This window comes from Pieris brassicae, chromosome 8 (assembly GCF_905147105.1).
Source record: "Pieris brassicae chromosome 8, ilPieBrab1.1, whole genome shotgun sequence".
NCBI lineage: Eukaryota > Metazoa > Arthropoda > Insecta > Lepidoptera > Pieridae > Pieris > Pieris brassicae.
The window spans coordinates 8,332,070-8,354,374 of NC_059672.1; the positions used below are offsets into that span (position 1 = coordinate 8,332,070).

General features: G+C 35.4%; 2 protein-coding genes across 2 annotated transcripts; one reads left to right on the forward strand and one right to left on the reverse strand.

Moving 5' to 3' along the window:
* Positions 1-862: 862 nt before the first annotated feature.
* LOC123713015 (adenosine kinase-like) lies at positions 863-18,870 on the reverse strand. Its single transcript, XM_045666482.1, has 6 exons — positions 18,689-18,870; positions 18,120-18,284; positions 17,276-17,419; positions 3,653-3,842; positions 3,141-3,311; positions 863-2,091 (listed from the first exon to the last, which is right to left on the reverse strand). Exons 1-6 carry the CDS (start codon positions 18,697-18,699, stop codon positions 1,729-1,731), a joined length of 1,044 nt encoding a protein of 347 aa, XP_045522438.1. The 5' UTR covers positions 18,700-18,870; the 3' UTR covers positions 863-1,728.
* Positions 18,871-19,168: 298 nt separating this feature from the next.
* LOC123713014 (heat shock protein 60A-like) lies at positions 19,169-21,280 on the forward strand. Its single transcript, XM_045666481.1, has one exon. It carries the CDS (start codon positions 19,319-19,321, stop codon positions 21,035-21,037), a length of 1,719 nt encoding a protein of 572 aa, XP_045522437.1. The 5' UTR covers positions 19,169-19,318; the 3' UTR covers positions 21,038-21,280.
* The last annotated feature ends 1,025 nt before the right edge of the window (positions 21,281-22,305 follow it).

The following is a 22,305-nucleotide window of genomic DNA, read 5'->3' on the forward strand; positions in this document are numbered from 1 at the left end:
ATATTTCCACGTGACCTTAGCGGTAATCAGATTTCGTTCATTCAATTTGTATGCAAATTCGTACCATGACCTCTCGACTGAACCATAATTTGACCTTCAATCTATAACAAAATAAGTAATTCTTAAAAAGTTACTTTTTGTATGGAAGTGTCCTAAAAATAGTTTAAAACATATAAAATTAAATACTTGATAAATTAATAAGATATACTCTGTCTAATGTAGTTAAAACTTCATAGATTTTATATTTCGGATATTAAAGAGTATTGAGTTTAGGATTGTGATTATGAAGAAATTATTAAACATTCGATGGAGATAACAAATAAGACGACAATCCCCTTCGAAGATGTCGAGCTTATAATTTGCTATAGATAAATGACCTTGACTCGTTGAATATATCAGTGTACCTACACATAATTGCAAAAACTATGTTTAATAATATTTAAACAATTAGTTAGATAGGCATTTAGGTAGCATAACAAAAACAATAAAACATTATTCCCTAAAATATCATTTATTATTTTAAACTAGCTTACTTATTTAATTTTTTTTTAGATTTTATTTATTATTATAGAATCATCTGTCGAAGCATGTTTTAAAGTGAAGCAAATTTCTAAACTAAGAAACCATAAACATTATTGTTCTTGCGAATCCAATGTTTTAGTTTATAGGTCATGGTACAAAAAATTAATTATCTGTTAAAAGCTTAAACTCGTCAGCATCTTAACTAGTTTCTTAAGAATGCCACCTGGATCTTAGGATAAGGTAGATCAGAGTGGAGACAGCACCAAGAAGGAGTACTGTACTTCTAAAACGTGGTGGAATTCGATTCATAGGCATATTTTGCCAGATAAAAATGATAAAGTTATTTAAAAAAAACTATTTATTCATATCATCCATAGCTCATAAGTACAAACACTTCAAACTATCTTACAGATCTGGTAACAATTTCTTTTTGATGTAATATTGTGCATTAAACTAAAATCTGTACTGTAATTGTAACTTATACTTTAACAGAAACTTTAAGGTCCTTTGAGTTGTTACTCAAAGTTAGACTAGTTTAGTTTAGCAAATGTTTCGACAGTGCTTAAAACTATACTTGTATTAATGTTAACATACTTTTAGCACAATATTTTATAATTATTCATGTTACCGATTTTCTTTTAAAGATGTCTATTTATTATCAACACTGCAGTAGAATTGAAAAAAATTCTATCAAAATACATTAAAATATACATTGCTCAATTGTCTCTATGCAAAATTAACTCATGTTATGTTATTTCTTTCTTACTTTTTAAGGCTAATACAATTGAATTGAATTCATAACAATCGAAAGAACATTAAGTTAAACTTACATAGTAAAGAATGTTACATCGAGACATTTACAAGAAATTCACATATTGCTTTTCATCCATATTTATTGCTGCATATTAGAATTACTGAACATACAAAATAATTTAAAATCATTTTAACAACAATTACAACGTTAGGCTTCACTCAAAAACATATATAGATTTATTATCAAGTAAAAGTACCTATATCATTGATATTTCTTCAATATTGTTGATTAAAAAGCAATGGTCACATTGACATAGCAACATTCTTTTAATGGTACAATATATATAACTTTAGATTTTAGTGCATTTTAAAACTTAAGAAATCTCTAACTCTTAATTTTTAAAATCTACCCGTTCATATGAAAATTATAGCAAGTTGAGTGGCTTAGTAAAATTATTCATGGAAATCACTTTCACCACTAACAGTGCAGCCCGAATGCTGTATAATATGAGTTGCACTGTATATACCACATTTGACACACGTTTCGTGGGACTTTCCCATAACTAATTGACTTAGAAAACCCCCCGTGAACGCATCCCCGGCACCGTTGGTGTCCACAATTTGTTCCCGGGTCAAATAAATAACTGGTATTAAGGATATTTTGGGTCCCTCCACTAAAATGACCGGGTCCTTTCCTTGGGTGATTACAACGACGCGATTTCGCGAATTAAGCTTTGGTAAAGCGGCTATTTGGAGGGCTACTTGCTGCAAATCCGTTTCAGTTATATTGAAGGCTTGTGCAAATGCTTCTGCTTCCTGAAAATGATTTTTTATAAATATTATTTGTTGTTATATAGGGATGTATCTAGTGTTTTTTTAAATAACATTAGAAATTTACTTAAGCATACTTCTTAAATATTTTATAGGAGTATTTATTTTATCTAAATTATAATATCATCAGTATTGTAGTATTGCTGAAAAGTATGATTAAAAGTCTGTATAATATTGATTTTACATTTTTAATGAGTTGATTTGATGACATTTTATTGATTCGAACGAACATTAATAAAGCCATAATAATTGGTCTAAGTCCTTATTCAAACATATTTTTTGTAACATATTTACATGGAATGTCTATCATATATTTAACAAAATAAAAAAAAAGAAAGGTGGATAGATGAAATAGAAGCAGTAATAGGAAGCGAATGGAGCAAGAAGGCCACGGACAGAGATAGTTGGAAAAAGCTGGCCTTTTTCCCCATGAATAAACCAACCGACATTATTAAAGGTAGTTTGTTATAGGATAACAAGAATATATATATATAGTATACATAGCCTGTATATTCTACTTATTGTAATGGTTGGAAATTAAATAGAGCTTTATTTAAACAGTCTAAATTTTCATAACTTTAGACCATAGAGAATTATTAGAATCTTCAGCCATAATAGAGCATAATGTTATTTTCATTAGGTAACAAGATAAGTGACAATCACTGATAAGATAAATTTGATTACTTTGCAATCACAATATAATAAATAAATTGTTTGAATATTGTGGTTGAAACACCACCTTGAGGTTATGCCTTCGAACCTCATCCTTTTTGATGTGTGTTAACACTTGTTGATATGGTGATTTTTTAGAGAACAGGGAGGAACCGGCAGGGGATTCACCTGATGTTAAGTGATAACGAACAAGGTCATTCACACTGCCAGAAGGCTCACTAACACATTTCCGCCCTCTTAGAAATTAGAAATGGTACCCTTTTATCTTGAAAGGTGATAATATATCGCGATACTAAATAAAAATGTCTCTTAATGGATTACAGGATATATAAACATAGATAAACTATAAAAATACTACTTACAGATTCGTTACCAAATAAAACATCCACATATGGCATAATTTGTGATAATGGTTCCTTGTAGAACTGGGAAACAAAAGGTGCACTCAAATTCATAACGAATGTATGTGAATGCTCATGCGCATGTTTGGCGAGCTGCATAATAGACTCGGGTGAAACTGCTACGAAGAAACCCTGCAAATAGAATTAAAAATATAATTTTTTTGTTCTTCGACGATACAGATTATTTTGATTTATAAATATTGTGTACTTTTTTAATACAAATGTCATCGTTCGAAAGAGCTTTTTTACTTCTCATGGGTTTCTTCACCAAGCTGTACTGGTACTGTATATGTCATATCGGCGAAGATCTCAAAATCAATAACTCCGTAAGAAAACAATATCTAATATTTATCTAAAATCAAAAATATTTTGCACTAGTTCTTCCAACTTCGATGACTGATCTCCCCAAAAATAATTTCAACACAGGATCACACAGACATCTCTAAAAAAAATTAATTAAGGCAATATCTTACCGATGTATAGAAGAACTTTGCGCTGGCAATGCTCTTCCGACAATCTTCCTTCCCCAAATGATCTGGTGTGAACTTTTGTGCTGCAGCAAGGTTAGCACATAACGACCTATGTGTCCCCGTAACCAGTACCGCGCATGTTCCCGTTGGTGCTTCGTCTGTTACTTGGTATCGGACTGTTACTCCTTCTGCCCTGGAAGTGGTAAGTGGGGGACTAGAGTGCGCACAAAAGAGTAAAATTAAGCTGAAAACATCTAAGTTACGCTTTGAGTTCAAAGTTTCTAATTTATGATTTATTTAACACCACGACGGCTTATATATAGTTATATAACAACTAGGGGTTAGATGACCCCATCTATGAAAATTTCTCAAATCACAACTTTATGTTTATTTCCGACCCCACTGAGAAAATAAATAAATCAATGGCGCTAAAACCTTTTTTTAGGTCCCGGCCTTAGATTTCTGTATCTGTTTCATGATCATTTGTAAATCGAATAGGCAAGTAGGTGATCAGCCTTTTGTGCCTAACACACGCCGTCGACGTTTTCCTTCACCGTTGGAGCTAATGTTAAATGCGCACATAGAAAGAAAATCCATTGGTGCACAGCCGGGGATCGAACCTACGACCTCAGAGATGAGAGTCGCACGCTGGAGCCACTAGGACAACACTGCTATGAAAAAAAAATACTCTACCGAAAAGTGACCCTGTATTACAAGTTTTGGTGGTTTGGCGTTTAATAGGGATTCTGAAAAGGTATTACACATGGCCACGATTGGCTCTAATTTCTATTTAGGACGAAAATACAAACGCAAAATAAATTATAACTCTGCAGGGGTCGAGTTTAAGGACCTCCTGTAAAACAATTTTTTGCAGCTGATGACCCGATCTAACCCCTAGTTGCGTTTGATCCACGACTTTTTGGCCAACCTGTATAATCGATTTATTTATTTTATACATGATCATAAAGAAAGACAAGTTTACAATAGCGTATAGGAAACACAAACTAGACACAGTTTTTTTTGTCCACCGGGACGTACTACACATTTAAATCTTTTAAACTAAAAGTCCAGTATTGTCTTTGATCAATGACATAAATGATAAAATTATAAGTAACTCCTATGCAAGAAACCTGTTTTCGACGAGAATTTTTATTCGATTCGATTGTTGTGAATTATTTATTAATTTAAATTCAATATTGTTTTATTGTAACTCATTACGAATTGAAGTTTGTAGCCAGTTTCTGAAATCTGGAATAACATAGTCTAAAGTTCTTTGTTCATATTGTTACGAAGACGGGTCGACTGCATGTTTCTAGATTTTTCCACTAGTTAGAGAACTTTTCAGCAGGCTGTAATATGATTTCTGACCGTTTCAGGAGAGGGTCAATCACATATTAGAAAATTGTAATTTTCATAATGTTACCCTAGTTTTCAGGAAGCTGAAACCTTTTTTCAGTCGGTTTCAGAACATGTGTAGTCGAGTGGTGCAGTTTTCAGGAGACCCGTTTTCAGGCGTTTTCAGGCCTAGTTATACCCCTTTGATGAAGGAATATTCTAGACCGAACTTTCTAGGTGTGAGACAAGGACGAAATGATACGAGAGAGAGAGAGAGAAGATCAGAACTTTCTCGAAACTAGACGAGCACTCTAGAACGCCGTACGACAAGGACGGAGCAACGTGCGAAAGAGACAAAGAGTGCGAACGTTCAAGAATTGTGCAATCGCTACTCAGTAGCAAGCCCGCCTAGAAAGTTCTCGAATATTGTTTAGAATTATTCCCAGGGATATATAAGCGAGCCGAAACGCGACTAGTCACTTAGTTTTGAATGCGATAACAAGAGCGAAACACCGAAGCGATAAAGTGAATATAAGTGATAAAGTACTGTGTGAAGTGTGCATAAGTGAAGTAATTAGTGACTGTGTTTTTGTGTGCTATTAGTGCATTTCTGCAATTAATTTATGCCCATAAATTCCTCATTGATTTATTAAGAAATAAACCTTTGAAGAAATCTACGGCATTTTCTATCCGATCCCCTAGCTCGTAACATTTTGGTGTCAGAAGTGGGATAGAAACATGCCAATTACTCCAAGGGAAAATCAAGAGGAGTCTGTGGCAGAGTCTCCAGCTGCGGAGGGAGTGCAGACAAGGGCGCAATCAGCACGCGACGCCGCCCGGCGACAAAGTTTCGATGCAAACCGCGGGATGGGTGAAAGTAACGATGGTAACATCCTCCTTGCTCTGCAGCAAATGATGGAAGAACAGGCACGCCGTCAGGAAGAACAGGCACGCCGTCAGGAAGAACAGGCACGCCGTCAGGAAGAACAGACAAGACAAATGATGGAAGACCAGGCACGCCGTCAAGAAGAACATACACGCCAAGTGATGGAAGAACAGGCTCGCCGTATCGGAGAAAAACTTTGTGACCTGAAAGTGCAGGTAGATAAAAAAATCGAGAATTTGGAATCTGATATGGATTGTAAGCTATCCAAGCAGGATAAACGTATCCTTGGAATAGAAAATGAAATCCAATGCCTGAAGACCACTGGTGTTGTCACGACTGTTGCACCATCTGGATATCTGAAAGTGCCTCCCTTTGATGGTACATCTTCTTGGGGCGCGTACAAGCTGCAGTTTGAGACTGTAGCAGAGTCAAACGGGTGGACTGACGATCAAGCTGTTACCGCCCTTATTCTGGGACTGCGAGACGAAGCCCTCTCCATATTAGATACCAAGCAAGGTAAGGTGACGTTGAAGCAACTGCTAGATGCTCTGGAATCACGGTATGGAGACGCACATTTAGAGCACGTTTATAGGGCGCAATTGAAGGATAGAATACAACAGACAAATGAAAGTTTGCAAAAATGGGGACTTGAAATAGAGAAGCTGGTAAGGAAGGCCTACGCATCCTCACCAGATGTTGCAGACAAGATGTTGGTTCAAGCTTTTGTCGACGGTATTCGAGACCGTGAAATTCGAATGGCTGTGAACCTTGGTCACCATAAGGACCTTAAGGATGCTCTTGCCCATGCGTTGGAGGTGGAAGCATTTTGCAAGGATCATCGACCTAACCGCATCAGGGCTGTCACGGAAAAACCAAGTTCCCAACGTGGACCCACCTGTTACCTCTGTGGGGAAATAGGACATATGAGGTTTTCATGCCCTAAAAAAGATCTCAGAGGCGAAACTTTATTTCGCCTAGACGTGAGGAACCGGAAGCAGCGGGTGTGACTGCCGCTGAACAGCGGCAGGGAAACGAGTAGAAGCCAGGACCAAGGGGCGGGTGCTGGCCGGTTCTGTAAGGAAGGCCCCAAAAGTTATGATCACTCAAACTCAGGATGGGAATACCATTGTTATCGATGGAGAAGTTAACGGATGTAGGTGTGAGTTAACCCTTGATACTGGAGCTTCCCGGACAGTAATTAGATACCAACTTCTGAAGTCATTTTACAAAAGCCTTTCTGGTGGAAATGTACAGCTCCTTACAGCTACTGGTCAGCACATAACCGTTCGAGGGGAAGGTATCGCTACCTTCAAGATTGGGGGAAGATCATACAGACATAAGGTGGTTATTGCTGACATCGTGGATGACTGTATTATCGGTTTAGACTTCATGAAGCATTACAACTGTAAGATTGACTTGGAGAACGGTACGTTCAAGTGTAGAGATGAGGTAGTTTCTCTAAAAGGGAATACATTGCAGGGTGGGTATGACGTCTATAGATCCATCACTGAAAATAGTACAGTCAGTAAACAACGAGATATAGTTCAAGAAGTATTAGAGGGTTGTAAGGAATCCTTGTCGAAAGGAGAAATGTTGAAAGCAAAGGCACTATTGAAGTCATTTTCAGACATGTTTGCTACACACGATGGAGATCTAGGAAGGACAGGTGTCGTTAAACATCGAATTGAGACTGGAACCGAAAGACCGATACGTTTGCGACCGCGACGAGTACCTGTCGCATATGAAAAAAATATAGATAAGATGATTACGGAAATGTCAAACCATAATGTCATCGAATCATCTTCCAGCCCTTGGTGCTCTCCAGTAGTTTTAGTCAAGAAAAAGGATAACAGTTTAAGGTTCTGCGTCGACTACCGTCGTCTTAACGATATCACAAAGAAGGACAGTTACCCCTTACCAAAAATAGATGACACCTTGGATACCTTAAGTGGGGCAAAATGGTTTACAACTTTAGACTTGAAAAGTGGGTACTGGCAGGTGGAGATAGACCCAAGTCATACAGAGAAGACAGCGTTCTCAACTGGAAAAGGACTATGGCAGTTTAAAGTTATGCCGTTTGGGCTTTGCAATGCGCCTGCTACCTTTGAAAGACTAATGGAGAAAGTACTGTCAGGACTGATAGGACAAGCCTGCTTAGTGTACTTGGATGATGTAGTCATCATTGGGAGAAATTTTGAAGATCACATACGGAATCTGCAACGGGTGCTCACCAGACTTCATAAAGCCAACCTGAAATTAAGTCCAAAGAAATGTTTATTTTTCAAAAGAGAAGTGAGCTACTTGGGTCACATTATATCTCAGGACGGAGTTCGAACAGATCCCGAGAAGATAGTGGCGGTGAAGGAATGGCCAGTACCTAAAGATAAAACTGAAGTCCGTGCTTTCTTAGGTTTATGCTCTTACTACCGAAGATTCGTGAAAAATTTCGCGGATATTGCAAAACCTCTTCACAAACTCACTGAAGAGAAGAGGAAATTCACATGGGATGGAGAGTGTGAAGTTGCATTTAATGAGCTCAAGAACCGACTATGTGAGACTCCGATACTAGGCTACCCGGACCATGATTGCGAATATGTGGTAGATACAGATGCCAGTGGAATTGGCATCGGAGGTGTACTATCACAGGTAAAAGGTGATCGCGAGGAAGTAATAGCCTACTTCAGCAAGTCGTTATCGAAACCAGAACGAAACTATTGTGTCACTCGGAGGGAACTACTGGCTGTTGTGAAGACGCTGCAGCATTTCAGTAAATACTTACTAGGTCGCAAGTTCCGTCTTAGAACAGATCATGCTGCATTAAAATGGCTACTTCAGTTCAAGAACCCAGAAGGACAAGTGGCTCGATGGATCGAACAATTGCAAGAGTATGACTTTGCTACTGAACATCGCAAGGGTAGAGCGCACGGGAACGCAGATGCATTGTCTCGTAGGCCATGTGAAGAAGACTGTAAACATTGTACAAGACACGAAGGTAGAGAGGTTGCACATGTGAGGATACTAAGAACGGATACCATTAGTCCAGATTGGTGTGGTAAATTAATTCAAGAAGAGCAACAACAAGACTCTGACATTAAACCAATTCTGGACTGGATGAAAACTTCAGCTATAAAGCCGCGATGGAATGATGTTGCATCTACTAGCACCACGACCAAGAGTTACTGGGCTCAATGGGATAGCTTAGTTCTTCATAATGGGGTGTTATGTCGTAAATGGGAAAACGCTCGTGGGGATGCGTCTCATCTACAGTTAGTTGTGCCAAGAGCCAAGATTCGCAACATATTGGAAATGTTTCATGACGGCTCATCAGGCGGACACTTAGGTGTAAAAAGGACTCTTTTGAAAATTAAAGAGAGATTTTATTGGATACATTGCCGCGAAGATGTAGAAGACTGGATTCGAAAATGTAAAGCTTGTGCAGCTGTTAAAGGCCCACAGTCGAGATCTAGAGCGAGTATGAAGAAATACAATGTCGGAGCTCCATGGGAGAGGATAGCAGTTGACATAGCTGGACCATTTCCGTTAACAGAAAAAGGAAATAAGTACATCATGGTTGTTATGGACTATTTTACGAAGTGGCCCGAAGTATTCCCTATTCCCAATCAAGAGGCAGTTACAGTAGCTGAGATACTTGTAAATGACGTATTCTCTAGATTTGGAGTACCCTTGGAAATGCACAGTGATCAGGGAAGAAATTTTGAGTCTCTACTATTTCAAGAATTATGCCGATTAATGGGAATTCATAAGACGCGGACTACTCCATATCACCCACAGTCAGATGGAATGGTGGAACGCTTCAATCAAACTTTGGAAAGGCACTTGGCAAAACTGGTGGACAATCATCAAAAAGACTGGGACAAGTATATTCCATTATTTTTAATGTCATACCGGTCTGCGGTTCATGAAACCACAAATGTTACTCCTGCTTTAGCCATGTTTGGGAGACAACTTAGATTACCAGCGGATATTGTAACTGGGCGACCACCTGACACACCGGAGAGTGTTACAGAATATGCTGCGGATCCGCGTAATAAACTGGACGAAATCCATGAACACGTACGTGCATCGCAAAGTAAAATAAGTGAGACTACGAAGATTAGGTATGACAGAAAGACGAATCACATAGAATTTAAAGAAGGCTCGCAAGTATGGCTCCATAACCCAACAAAACGAAAAGGCAAATCACCAAAGCTTCAAGCTGACTGGGACGGTCCATACACGATAGTCACGAAGATAAATGACGTTACCTATCGCATAAAGAAAATGGGTGGTTTAAGGAAAGGACCGAAAGTCGTTCACATAAATCGATTGGCTCCCTATAAAGGATGTAATGATGCTCGGGACGAGCATGTCTAAGGAGGGGGTAGTGTTACGAAGACGGGTCGACTGCATGTTTCTAGATTTTTCCACTAGTTAGAGAACTTTTCAGCAGGCTGTAATATGATTTCTGACCGTTTCAGGAGAGGGTCAATCACATATTAGAAAATTGTAATTTTCATAATGTTACCCTAGTTTTCAGGAAGCTGAAACCTTTTTTCAGTCGGTTTCAGAACATGTGTAGTCGAGTGGTGCAGTTTTCAGGAGACCCGTTTTCAGGCGTTTTCAGGCCTAGTTATACCCCTTTGATGAAGGAATATTCTAGACCGAACTTTCTAGGTGTGAGACAAGGACGAAATGATACGAGAGAGAGAGAGAGAAGATCAGAACTTTCTCGAAACTAGACGAGCACTCTAGAACGCCGTACGACAAGGACGGAGCAACGTGCGAAAGAGACAAAGAGTGCGAACGTTCAAGAATTGTGCAATCGCTACTCAGTAGCAAGCCCGCCTAGAAAGTTCTCGAATATTGTTTAGAATTATTCCCAGGGATATATAAGCGAGCCGAAACGCGACTAGTCACTTAGTTTTGAATGCGATAACAAGAGCGAAACACCGAAGCGATAAAGTGAATATAAGTGATAAAGTACTGTGTGAAGTGTGCATAAGTGAAGTAATTAGTGACTGTGTTTTTGTGTGCTATTAGTGCATTTCTGCAATTAATTTATGCCCATAAATTCCTCATTGATTTATTAAGAAATAAACCTTTGAAGAAATCTACGGCATTTTCTATCCGATCCCCTAGCTCGTAACAATATAGATTATTGTATTAGGCTTATAATAATTAGTTTTCTCCGTGTTGAATGGTTAGTTTTCTGTAATTTTCTGTAAAGTAGTTGTCATTCAGTAATACATATTTAAAAAAAAAACGTTATTTATTAGAAGGGGCCGGCCTTGTCTATCATGCGATTTCGTCTATATAGTAAAGGGGCTAATCTACAAATACTATACAGTAACAAAGAAAGGAAAAAACGTATAATTAAAACAAGTATTGAGAATGTAAGAGCATATGAATCATAATTTCTAAATAATCTTATAGACACAATATGCTCTGGTAATCTGTCAATGTAAAATTTGTTTTTATTTTTTAAATATTAATTATCATACACTGTTGTTGATTTTTTGCATTTTTTAATGTTAGAAATAGCTATATAAAATGTATGTAAAATACCTTATAATATTCCACCTTAATAATTGAGTCGACGTTAGTTCTCAATTCACTATGAAAATGTTTAGAAATTGAAAACCGGCTTAATGTAGAAAGTTTGACAACTTTCTACATTACATAATACTTTGGTTTTTCGATATAATCTCCGTTCCTTTTTACACATTGTCGTATTCGATGGAACCACTGAGAAAGCAGGGTTCCTTAGGGGTCTCTTCTATGACATTTTCGTACGCTATCACCGCATCTTTAGGGCTCGTAAAGCGAATACCTCGAATTTTATCTTTAGTTCTTGGGAATAAATGAAAGTTGCAGTCCTCCAGATCTGGACTGTATGGCGGATGACTCTAAATCTCCACACCTGCCATAGTCAAATATTCAACAGTCCGTTTTGCGGAGTGTGCTGAAGCATTGTCGTGATGAAGGACGATCCTGCTCCAAGGGCGCCGCTGTCGAATTTTTTCCAATACAAACAGCGATTGACATACCAGTCTTCAGTAACTGTCCTTCCATCTTCTAGCACAACAGTCCCGAAATGATCTTGCCGACCAGAATGAGGCAATCATCTCTTTCCCTCGACTTCTTCCTTTCTTTCCTTTAGTTGTCCGATCCTCAAAAGGAAACACCCACTGAGCTGATTGTCTTTTGGTTTCGGGTTCATAGCAATATATCTGAACTTATCTAACATTTGACGACAGCAGTCCATGCGACTTCATCCGGGAATTCATCCTTCATCTTCATGCGAGAATCCATCTGGTACAAAGCTTCCTGACGCCTAAATGTTCGTGTAATATTTTTTGAACTTGACTCATACCAATGCCTAGGCTTGCACGTATCTGCTGATAGGTCACTCTCTTATCTTCCTTTATCATGCGTCGCACAGTACTGATGTTATCTTCAGTAGTCGCTGTTAAAAGACGGCCCTCGCGCGGATCATCATTGAGATTACTACGTCCACGCTTAAACTCGTTAAAACCAATTGTAAATAGTGGCCCGAGATGGGGCTTCATTAAGAAATGCTAATCGCTTCATTAAGAAATGCTAGTAGCTTTGTTGTTGAGTAAGCCCAAAACGAAAGTCAATAAATCATTAACCGATAATTTTCTCGCGTTAGGTTCATTTTTACGTATAACAAGAGTTTTAGATTTCCCGCCAATTCACATAAACAAATGACAAATGAATGTAATATACTACATTAGGTTACCAAAGAGTTCTAAAATTGAAAAATGTTTTCGTTAGCAATGTTTCTAACTGGCCAGTTCTAAACATTTTCAATGTATTAATTTTCAAGTTAGGTTTTTATTACATTGATCTAACTTAAGTCTAGTATTTAATTCTTTTATTCTTCCCGTATTAGCTAATGATTTTGGTTCATATGTTCGGAAATATTTAAATACGGAAACGTTTCACAACTGAGAGTTTCATAAGTATTTGCCGCGAACCACCGCTATGTGGAACCAGCTGCCCACTGAAGTATTTCCGAACCAATTCGACTTAGGGTCCTTCAAGAAAAGAGCGTACCAATTCTAAAAAGGCCGGCAACACACTCGCGAGCCCTCTGGCATTGAGAGTGCCCATGGGCGGCGGTATCTCTTAACATCAGGTGAGCCTCCTGTCTGTTTGACCCGTTTTATATAAAATAATAACACTAATTCGTACAGTGAATGAACCTGACATCTCTTAACCAAAGAAATTATTCAAAAGGTCAGTGGTATCAAGATTTAGCTTTTAACAATATTAAAATAGATTCTAAAACACTAAGTAGGTTTATCTTTAGTTATGTGAAGGGGCGTTTATCTACTTATATATAGATAACTGATAACCTATAAACCATGAAACGCGTAAAAATATATTTATGCTTATTGCTTCACAAACACTGTTATATAACCTAGTGAGATTTTAATGTAGAGCAGTATTTCCCAATTCGGTTGTTAAGGGGGATTTTTCTAAAATTTATGAAAACTATTTGGAATTTTAATTTCAGTATTCAGTACATGCTTTGAAAATTTACTCATTAGTTATTTTTTCCTCAAACCCATAATTTAAGTTACTTACGTGAACAATTAAACTTTTTAATATTACAAATTATGTATGTTACATGTATGTTGAATTTTAAAAAGGTGGGGCATGGGACAAAAAAGTTTGGTGCACATTGAACTAGAGTGTCTCTATAAATTTTCCTTGTAATTTACATTCAGTAGAAGCTTTATAACTTAAAACATCAAGGGAAATGTTCAAGTCGAGTCAAAAAATAATAAAATATATATATAACAATAATAAGTAGCCAAACAGTTTTTGTTTTTGTCTCCTTGAAAACAGACTGACGACATCGTCAAGGAGGTTGGCTCTCAGTGGATACAGAGAAGCCAGGGTAGGGCGTACTGAAGGAACATAGAGGAAGCCTTCCTCCAGAAATTTTCCTCACAGTAACACTACAGTACAGTAAATCGGTCAATTACACCGTTTTAAACTAAAGTACTTTTAAAGTAAAGAACGGGACGAAAGCGTAGTTCAGTTACTCCATTCAACGGTGCACCAAGACTTAGTTTTTAAACGTGAACAAAACAAATATTTTCCTAAATTTCATGGAATGTAAGAGCTTGTAACGTTAATTTCAATTTAATTTCGATAGATTTGCAACGAAACGTCAAACACGAAATAACGGAAAATACAATTAATTATTATTTTCATAAACAGGTACCCCCTGTCATATACTATCAGGCACGCAATCAAGTAGCCATGTGACCGAGAGGCTATGCAGCAGAGGAGTCCCGAAAATCCCCTTTCCTAAAAAGGAACTTTGGTTTTGTCTTAAAGGGTTGGCGTCTCCACTGGACGAGGGCGACAACTACTTCGGAAATATCCTCATATTTATGAGCGACTCGAGGCCGTTGCCCGGCGCTAATAATTTAAATATTAACTTCGTTATTTGAAAGAATATAAGAATAAAATCGCGAACATTGGCTTGTTTTGAGATAGTGATAAACAAACGCCAATAAACGTTATTAAAATTGCTCTTCAACGTGTAACCACTTATATTTAATAGGTACAGATTGAATCTAATTGACTGACACCATAATTATTTTTGTAGTACTTTGCTTTACACAATGATATCACTCCTATATTTTAAAGTAAATTAATTTCAAAGAAGTCTCGTACGTATTAGAGTACAGAGGTATGTATATACGAGTGTTTTGAGATACAAGCGATATTATGCTTTGAGATAAGAACAACGTGGAACCGCACAGTACACTAACAGTATCTTCCACCACAGTCTGTTTGCTTTCCCTTCGTTTTCGACGCATTTTGATAAGCGTTTTTTGCTTTCATAGAACATTATCACATTTATTTTTATAACCATGGGTCCGAAGATGATGTCTATTGAATTAAAGCGTGAAATCTAATTCTTATTGAAAAACACTTGACAAAGAAAAACATGTGTGCAATTTACATGTGGTAGAAGTGAAATCTTCAAAAAAATTTGTTTCAAGATGAGACGAATGTAATTTTAATTTTTAAGTTTGATAATTATTCATTTCGAAGTACAATAATCAATAAAGTTTTTATAATTAATCATATGTAAATTAGACTTCACTTCACTATCTAAATGTAGTAAGACTTTTCTTTCAATTTTAAATTTTAACTTTGAAGTTAAATATGTTATCTTTAATTTCAGTAAAAAGAACTAAAATAGTTAATTGAAAGGCGATGAAACGAAAAAGCGACAGTAAAGAGAGACAGACAATGAGATAGAAAGTATTATACAGTTAATAAACTTTAAATTAGTGTAGTAAGAAGATTTCTCTTCAAAAAGTTTTTATAATTAATGTATTAAACGTAATAAAATTGATAAATTTCATCTATTTTTAATACAAAAAAAGATCAAATACACACTAATTAAAGGTTATAATGCTTATTTTCTCCCACATTAAAGCTTATGAATTTATATGTCTGTGTTTTTGCTGTCGAATTTTTCGAAAATCACAACGATGCTAAAGAAGTTTTTACTTCAAGACCTGAGGTGGTGTTTTGGATGCTGGAACGGATGAATCGCATTTCAATTAATTTCAAAGGGGAAATTGTATGTATTAGGCAAGGTTACAGAACGAACGGTAACTCGTGTGTCGAGGTGTCCCTATATTAAACATTTCACGTATAATTGTTTATAATTAAAATGTATTACAATTTGCGCTCCGACCGACCGATCCCGACCTTTTTGTGTGTAAAAGTCTAATGAATGCCTGTTAAATAAAACATTAAATAATATAGTATATGTTCATTCGATTGTTCATTTTCAATTCGTAATGCAACTATTTTACACAATACAGTATAGCCGTGTTCAATTTATATGCAAAATACCTTATCACCGTAAAAAATTTACAAAGTCGAAATGATTGTTTGCGATGAGCGAAACGGTAGAATTAAACAAATACTGAAAGTAATTAAAGTCGATTATATATTCATTCCTCTCTGAAACTTATAAAAATTCCGAAAAACAATACAACCTTTATAAGTTAAGGTAGAAAGGTTATCCTTCTGAGGAGTCTTTGTTGGATTATAGACTAAATATCTTAATACCTAGTATTGTCTGTTGTTAACATAGCTTTTACACATTGAAACTTCTAAGTTTATAACAATACACAGCTTCAATTCCGTAAAAAAAGTGTTTTCTTTCAAACTTAAAAACTTCAAATCCCAACAGACAAAAAGAGAAAATTTAATTCTTCGGAGTTAACTAACCATAGGCTAGATTAGTTGATAATAACTAAATAATAATCAAGCAAATAACGAGATTTTTCTGTTGGCAAATTATAAATTAAATAGACGTTCAATGTGTACAATATCATGATTATCTTTTGACACGACAGTAACATGACTCGATTTGATCTATGATATGGCTATTTGAACTGATAATAGCCGTCACAAACTAAGATAGTATTGAAATCTAAATGAATCTCTGTTCCTACTGAAATTATAACAATAGTATATATATTATGTATATATATCTGAAATCTAGAGTTAAAATATTATTATGTAGAAAATAAAAACATGTTACGTTATCTAATAAAACTAATTCCAATCATACCTACAATTATTTTATAACGAGCTGCACTCGCGAATTTCGTTTCGCCTTTATATAGTGTTTTACTTTGTCTTTTTAGTAGTTACATATCACCATAGGAAATACTTTGCTATGCTACGACATAAAGACTGATCGTTTTTTCGAAAATCAAAAATACTAGAAAAATATAAATATCATGATAAATTCCATTTTTTATCTCTATAAAATCATTATGTTAAGGTCCAGCCGTCGTCGTTTTTCGCTTAGCAACATATTTTGAGATAAATTTTAATCAATACCATCCAATCATGTCTACACGTGGAATAAACGTAGTACGAAAACTTACATTTTATCAAAATTGCTATTAAGACATACATATAAAAATAATTTAGAACCAGCTCATTTTATAGCACAATTTGCAATTAACAACGTAACCACTATTGAATAATAAGTCTTTAGTCAAGGTTAAAATACAAATTCTTCAAAAGACAACAACAATGCATAACACTTTTTTTGCAAGCAAAATAAATTTTTCCACAGATAAGTATAGATTTGATTTTGTATTCATGAGTTTGTTGATCACCTGTTAAGAGCTAAGATTTTTAAAAGAAAATTTAGTGATGACTAAGATTATTTGAATTTTTAATTGTTCTTACATCTAACATTACACGCGGATTCGTTCTTCTCATGTAAACACAATATCTAATCCAATCAGACCTGGACACTTTTTCAGTTTGAACAATCACACTCATACGAAACGCGCCATCATTTGGTGTTTACTTACTCTGCTCTTTCTCTTAAAATCCGTGCGTAATCGTCATTGCCAACACAACCAAAGTATGTGCATACATGAGGTTTCTTAAGGATCCATTGTGCCACACGTAAGGAATTCTGAACACTTCCACCAGCTATGAATTCTGCTTTGTATCTATGGAATTAACAATTTTATTACATTAAGGTAAGTTTTAAAAAATTTGTTGTCAACAAGTTGCTATTATGTTTTGTTTATTTATAAGGAAAATTTAAATTTATGCTGTCCTTTTCATAATCTCATTTATAAAAATGAGATGCTCATCAATTATACAAAATACTGAATAGAATAATAAATAAAAGGATAATGTTGTTGTTTCTGGAATAGTTAAAGGGAATGGTTTTTATATTCTTACAGTAATAAGTATGGTAAAGAATTTTTAATAAATGAAATATTCAATTTAATATTTTTTTTTAAATTAACCTCTATATTTCAATCAAAGAATATAGTTGCTAAGTGATCAATTCTACAAAAAAAAATTCATTCATTCATAAGCATATTGGGCACTCTTCCAACTGGCTAGTTGATTTGTTTATGAATAATTCTGATAATATTTTAAATGACATTTTTTTAGTTTCTATTTAATCTAAGTATATCTAAGTAGTTAAGTAGTGGTTCTTATTGTCCTGAGATTTATTATTGGCAAAACAACAATAGTATTAGTTGCAAGGCATGTAACACCAATCTTCACTTCACGAAACGGAGTACACTCTTGATTTGACTGACAAATTATCATGGTTATGATTTTTTACACAAGAAAGAACTTATATCTTGCTTAAATCATTCAACATAGTATATACGCAATGATAATGTTTACTTTTCCATAAGCTCTTTGTAGAGTGGCATATGCTTGTCTTCAGCCATGATGGCTCCATCGGCTTGCAGTTCATATTTCTGAAGAAGGGATTCATCCACAATAGCTGATATATCCAGCAAGGGATTACCAATACCAACTAGCAAGCCTTTTTGACTACAGTCACACCTGAAAAAATATATATTGGTAATTTATGTAACCAAATGATTACGTTTATTATTACTAGTCATGAAATATGAAACCATATAAAAGATTCATGCAAAGAAATAAATATATACAACATTCTACTTAGTCTTCTGCAACTTCGCCTAGGTAAAAAATATTATTTTAAATAAAAAAGTTTCACTTGAGGTTATTATTTCAAAAGTAAAGTACCCCACATTGTTATAAAATATAGTTAAATAGAAATTAATCGAAATCGATCACATATAATAATAATAATAATCAATTTATAAGTTAAAAAATAAAATTTATTATTACTCTTTTTATTAGCTTTTAAGAAAAATGTACAGATCTTCTAATTAATTGAAAACGCACGCCGCAAAGGGTTCTTAATTAGAGAATTAACTTACCTATTAGCCATTATGTAATAATTATTCAACTATATTACAGAAATAATGATTAAAACTTAAAGACACAGTAATTATAAATCACAAAATTTATCCTATTGCGATTTAATTTGTAACAAAAAATTGCCGCATGTTATCCAAAGAAAACGTGTTCTCTACCATAAAATATTTCGCAGAATGAAAAAAACTGAATTTCTAATTTAGTTGAAGTTACTTGTGTTGACGTTTTAAATTCGCTGCTGACATTTGACAAACTTTAACGTCAATGTCTATTTATATTTAACTACTATGTATAGACTAAGTACGGCTACTATTTTAAACTAAACGACGCAGGATTATTTAGTGTAATTTGGTATTTTTAGCTAAATTAAGTATTAGTTACAATTTTCACTAAAACAATAAATATATAAACTTTTTGTTCAAGTTAAAAGTAAAAGAATTTTGTCAAAAGACAAAATCAATCTATATTCTATTGTCTTTGGCCAATGACATAACCTCGTACCGGTATAGAATCACGTTTTGAGTTCGACAATCGTGCAGTGAGATTTCAGAATCTTCGAGAAGCGTGAGTTCGAAGTCTTCTGTGAAGCCCATTATTTCATTCCATTTGCAATTTTTAAATAAAATAGAAAAATGTTGAGGTTACCGCGTGTACTCCGACAAACTGTTTCAGTGCAAAAAGCACACCAACTTTCTAGATATTACGCCAAAGATGTGAGATTCGGAGCTGATGTAAGAGCTCTGATGCTGCAGGGAGTGGATATATTAGCCGATGCAGTTGCCGTCACAATGGGTCCAAAAGGGCGAAACGTGATTCTGGAACAATCTTGGGGCTCACCAAAAATAACCAAAGACGGCGTGACAGTTGCCAAAGGTGTTGAACTTAAGGACAAATTCCAGAACATTGGCGCTAAGTTAGTACAAAATGTTGCTAATAATACTAATGAAGAAGCCGGTGACGGTACAACTACAGCTACAGTACTTGCCCGTGCTATCGCTAAAGAAGGTTTCGAGAAGATTTCGAAAGGCGCAAACCCTATCGAAATTCGTAGAGGCGTTATGTTGGCTGTGGATGCGGTAAAGGATAAACTAAAGAATATGTCAAAACCCGTAACAACCCCCGAGGAAATTGCCCAAGTGGCCACAATCTCAGCTAACGGAGACCTAGCTATTGGGAAGCTCATTGCAGACGCGATGAAAAAAGTTGGGAGGGATGGAGTTATCACAGTAAAGGACGGAAAGACCCTAACTGATGAATTGGAAGTCATAGAAGGCATGAAGTTCGATAGAGGTTATATTTCACCATATTTCATCAACTCATCTAAGGGTGCCAAAGTTGAATTTCAGGATGCCCTTGTTTTGTTCTCTGAGAAAAAGATTAGCAATGTTCAAACCATTATCCCAGCCCTTGAATTAGCTAACCAACAGAGGAAGCCTTTGGTAATTGTTGCCGAGGATGTTGATGGTGAGGCACTCTCTACTCTTGTTGTGAACAGACTCAAGATTGGTCTTCAGGTTGCTGCTGTTAAAGCTCCTGGCTTTGGTGATAACAGGAAAGCTACCCTCAGTGACATGGCCATAGCTGCTGGTGGTGTGTTATTTGGTGATGATGCTAACCTAATCAAATTAGAAGATGTTCAGCTTTCTGACCTTGGTCAAGTTGGTGAGGTTATTATTACTAAAGATGACACACTCTTCCTGAAGGGTAAAGGTAAGAAGTCTGATATTGACAGACGGGCAGAGCAAATACGTGATCAGATTCAAGAAACTAGCTCTGAATATGAAAAGGAAAAACTTCAAGAGCGTCTCGCTAGGTTGGCATCTGGAGTTGCTGTATTACATGTAGGTGGATCTAGTGAAGTAGAGGTAAATGAGAAAAAAGACAGGGTTAATGATGCACTCAATGCTACTCGTGCTGCAGTTGAAGAAGGTATTGTTCCTGGAGGTGGTTCGGCACTTCTCAGATGTATCCCAATGCTAAATGACCTTAAAACCACAAACTCTGACCAGGCCACTGGTGTTGAAATCATTAAAAAAGCCTTAAGAATGCCATGCATGACCATTGCACGTAATGCTGGTATTGATGGTTCAGTTGTTGTGGCCAAAGTTGAAGACCTTGGTCCTGAGTTTGGCTATGATGCATTAAACAATGAGTATGTCAACATGATTGAGAAAGGTATCATTGACCCAACTAAGGTTGTGAGAACAGCATTGACAGATGCTAGTGGTGTAGCATCCCTCTTAACAACAGCGGAGGCTGTTATTTGTGATATTCCACAGGAAAAAGAACCTAATCCTATGGCAGGTATGGGAGGAATGGGGGGTATGGGAGGCATGGGTGGAATGATGTAAACTTGCATTTATTAAACAAAGAACAATTATCTCTTAGTAAGATTGCAATGTATGTGTTACGCATTTAATATGTGCAGTGAAAGAATATATTTTTATAAAGTCTGATTGTGTTAGATTAGAGACAGCTGTCTTAGAAGTATTTAGTTTAATGTTTGCTTCAGTGGAGCAGTGTTATTTTTACAATACATAATGTTACGAAAATTGTATTTTCATTTAATTATTACATTATAATAGAATACAATCCTTTGCTATTTCATTTCCAAGCATTCAAACATTTTATTACACAATAAATATGTTTCTCAACAATCAAGGGCAAATTTATTTTAAAGATTAAACTCGTAAACAAAAATGTATAGTGCTAAATATCCAATGTACATTATTTCCTGGAATGTAACAAACTTATAACTAGAAATTTTTTAAAAGCTGTTTTGCTTTTTTATTAACTTATAAAACAAAAAACTAAAAGTTTATGATAACAAACTAAAATTAACAATGAGGTGAACTACCTGAGAACTATGTAATCTTTAGATGAGATTGCATTTTTGACATGCCTAAAAATAAATGGGGTAGCACTGAGAACAAACAAAAATATTAATTAATAATATATTACTATATAAAAAAAGAATTACAATGATGGCTAAAATTTGAAAATTATATAATGAAATTTAGTGAATTTGAATTGAAACTGTTTTCATTATACACATATTGTAATAGTTTATCATGAACCTAATCGAACATGCAGTATTAGGTACGTCAATGAACTGATTGCTACTTATATAGTTAGGTTAATTAATTACGACAATGATTCCCTTAGATTGGATTATTGAGCATGTCTGGAATGTTCTTAACAGACGAGTAACATCAGTGCCACCTGCTCCACAAAAAAGAAGGGAGTCACCATGTCTTTATTGCATGTATTTAATCTTAATGTTTGTACATCGGTTTTACAGAATTAAGTAAGAATTTAAAAACAAATTGCCAGAATTCAGTTTACGCGAATTAATTAATTTTTTATATTATAAATATACCTACAGACTACGGCAGACAATAAAATTTCATTTAATTAACTGAAATCGACCTTAGAACGTAAGTTTCCTTAGGTGCCCGTTTTTCGCTAGAGTTAAGTTAATTTCGAAAACATCATCATTATTACATAGATTTGTTATCTAATAGTACTAATATTTGTTAGGCATTATGTCAAGTATATAGGATAACTATGTCAAGGTTCAACTGTTAATTTACCTAAATTATATACAATTCTAATGCTT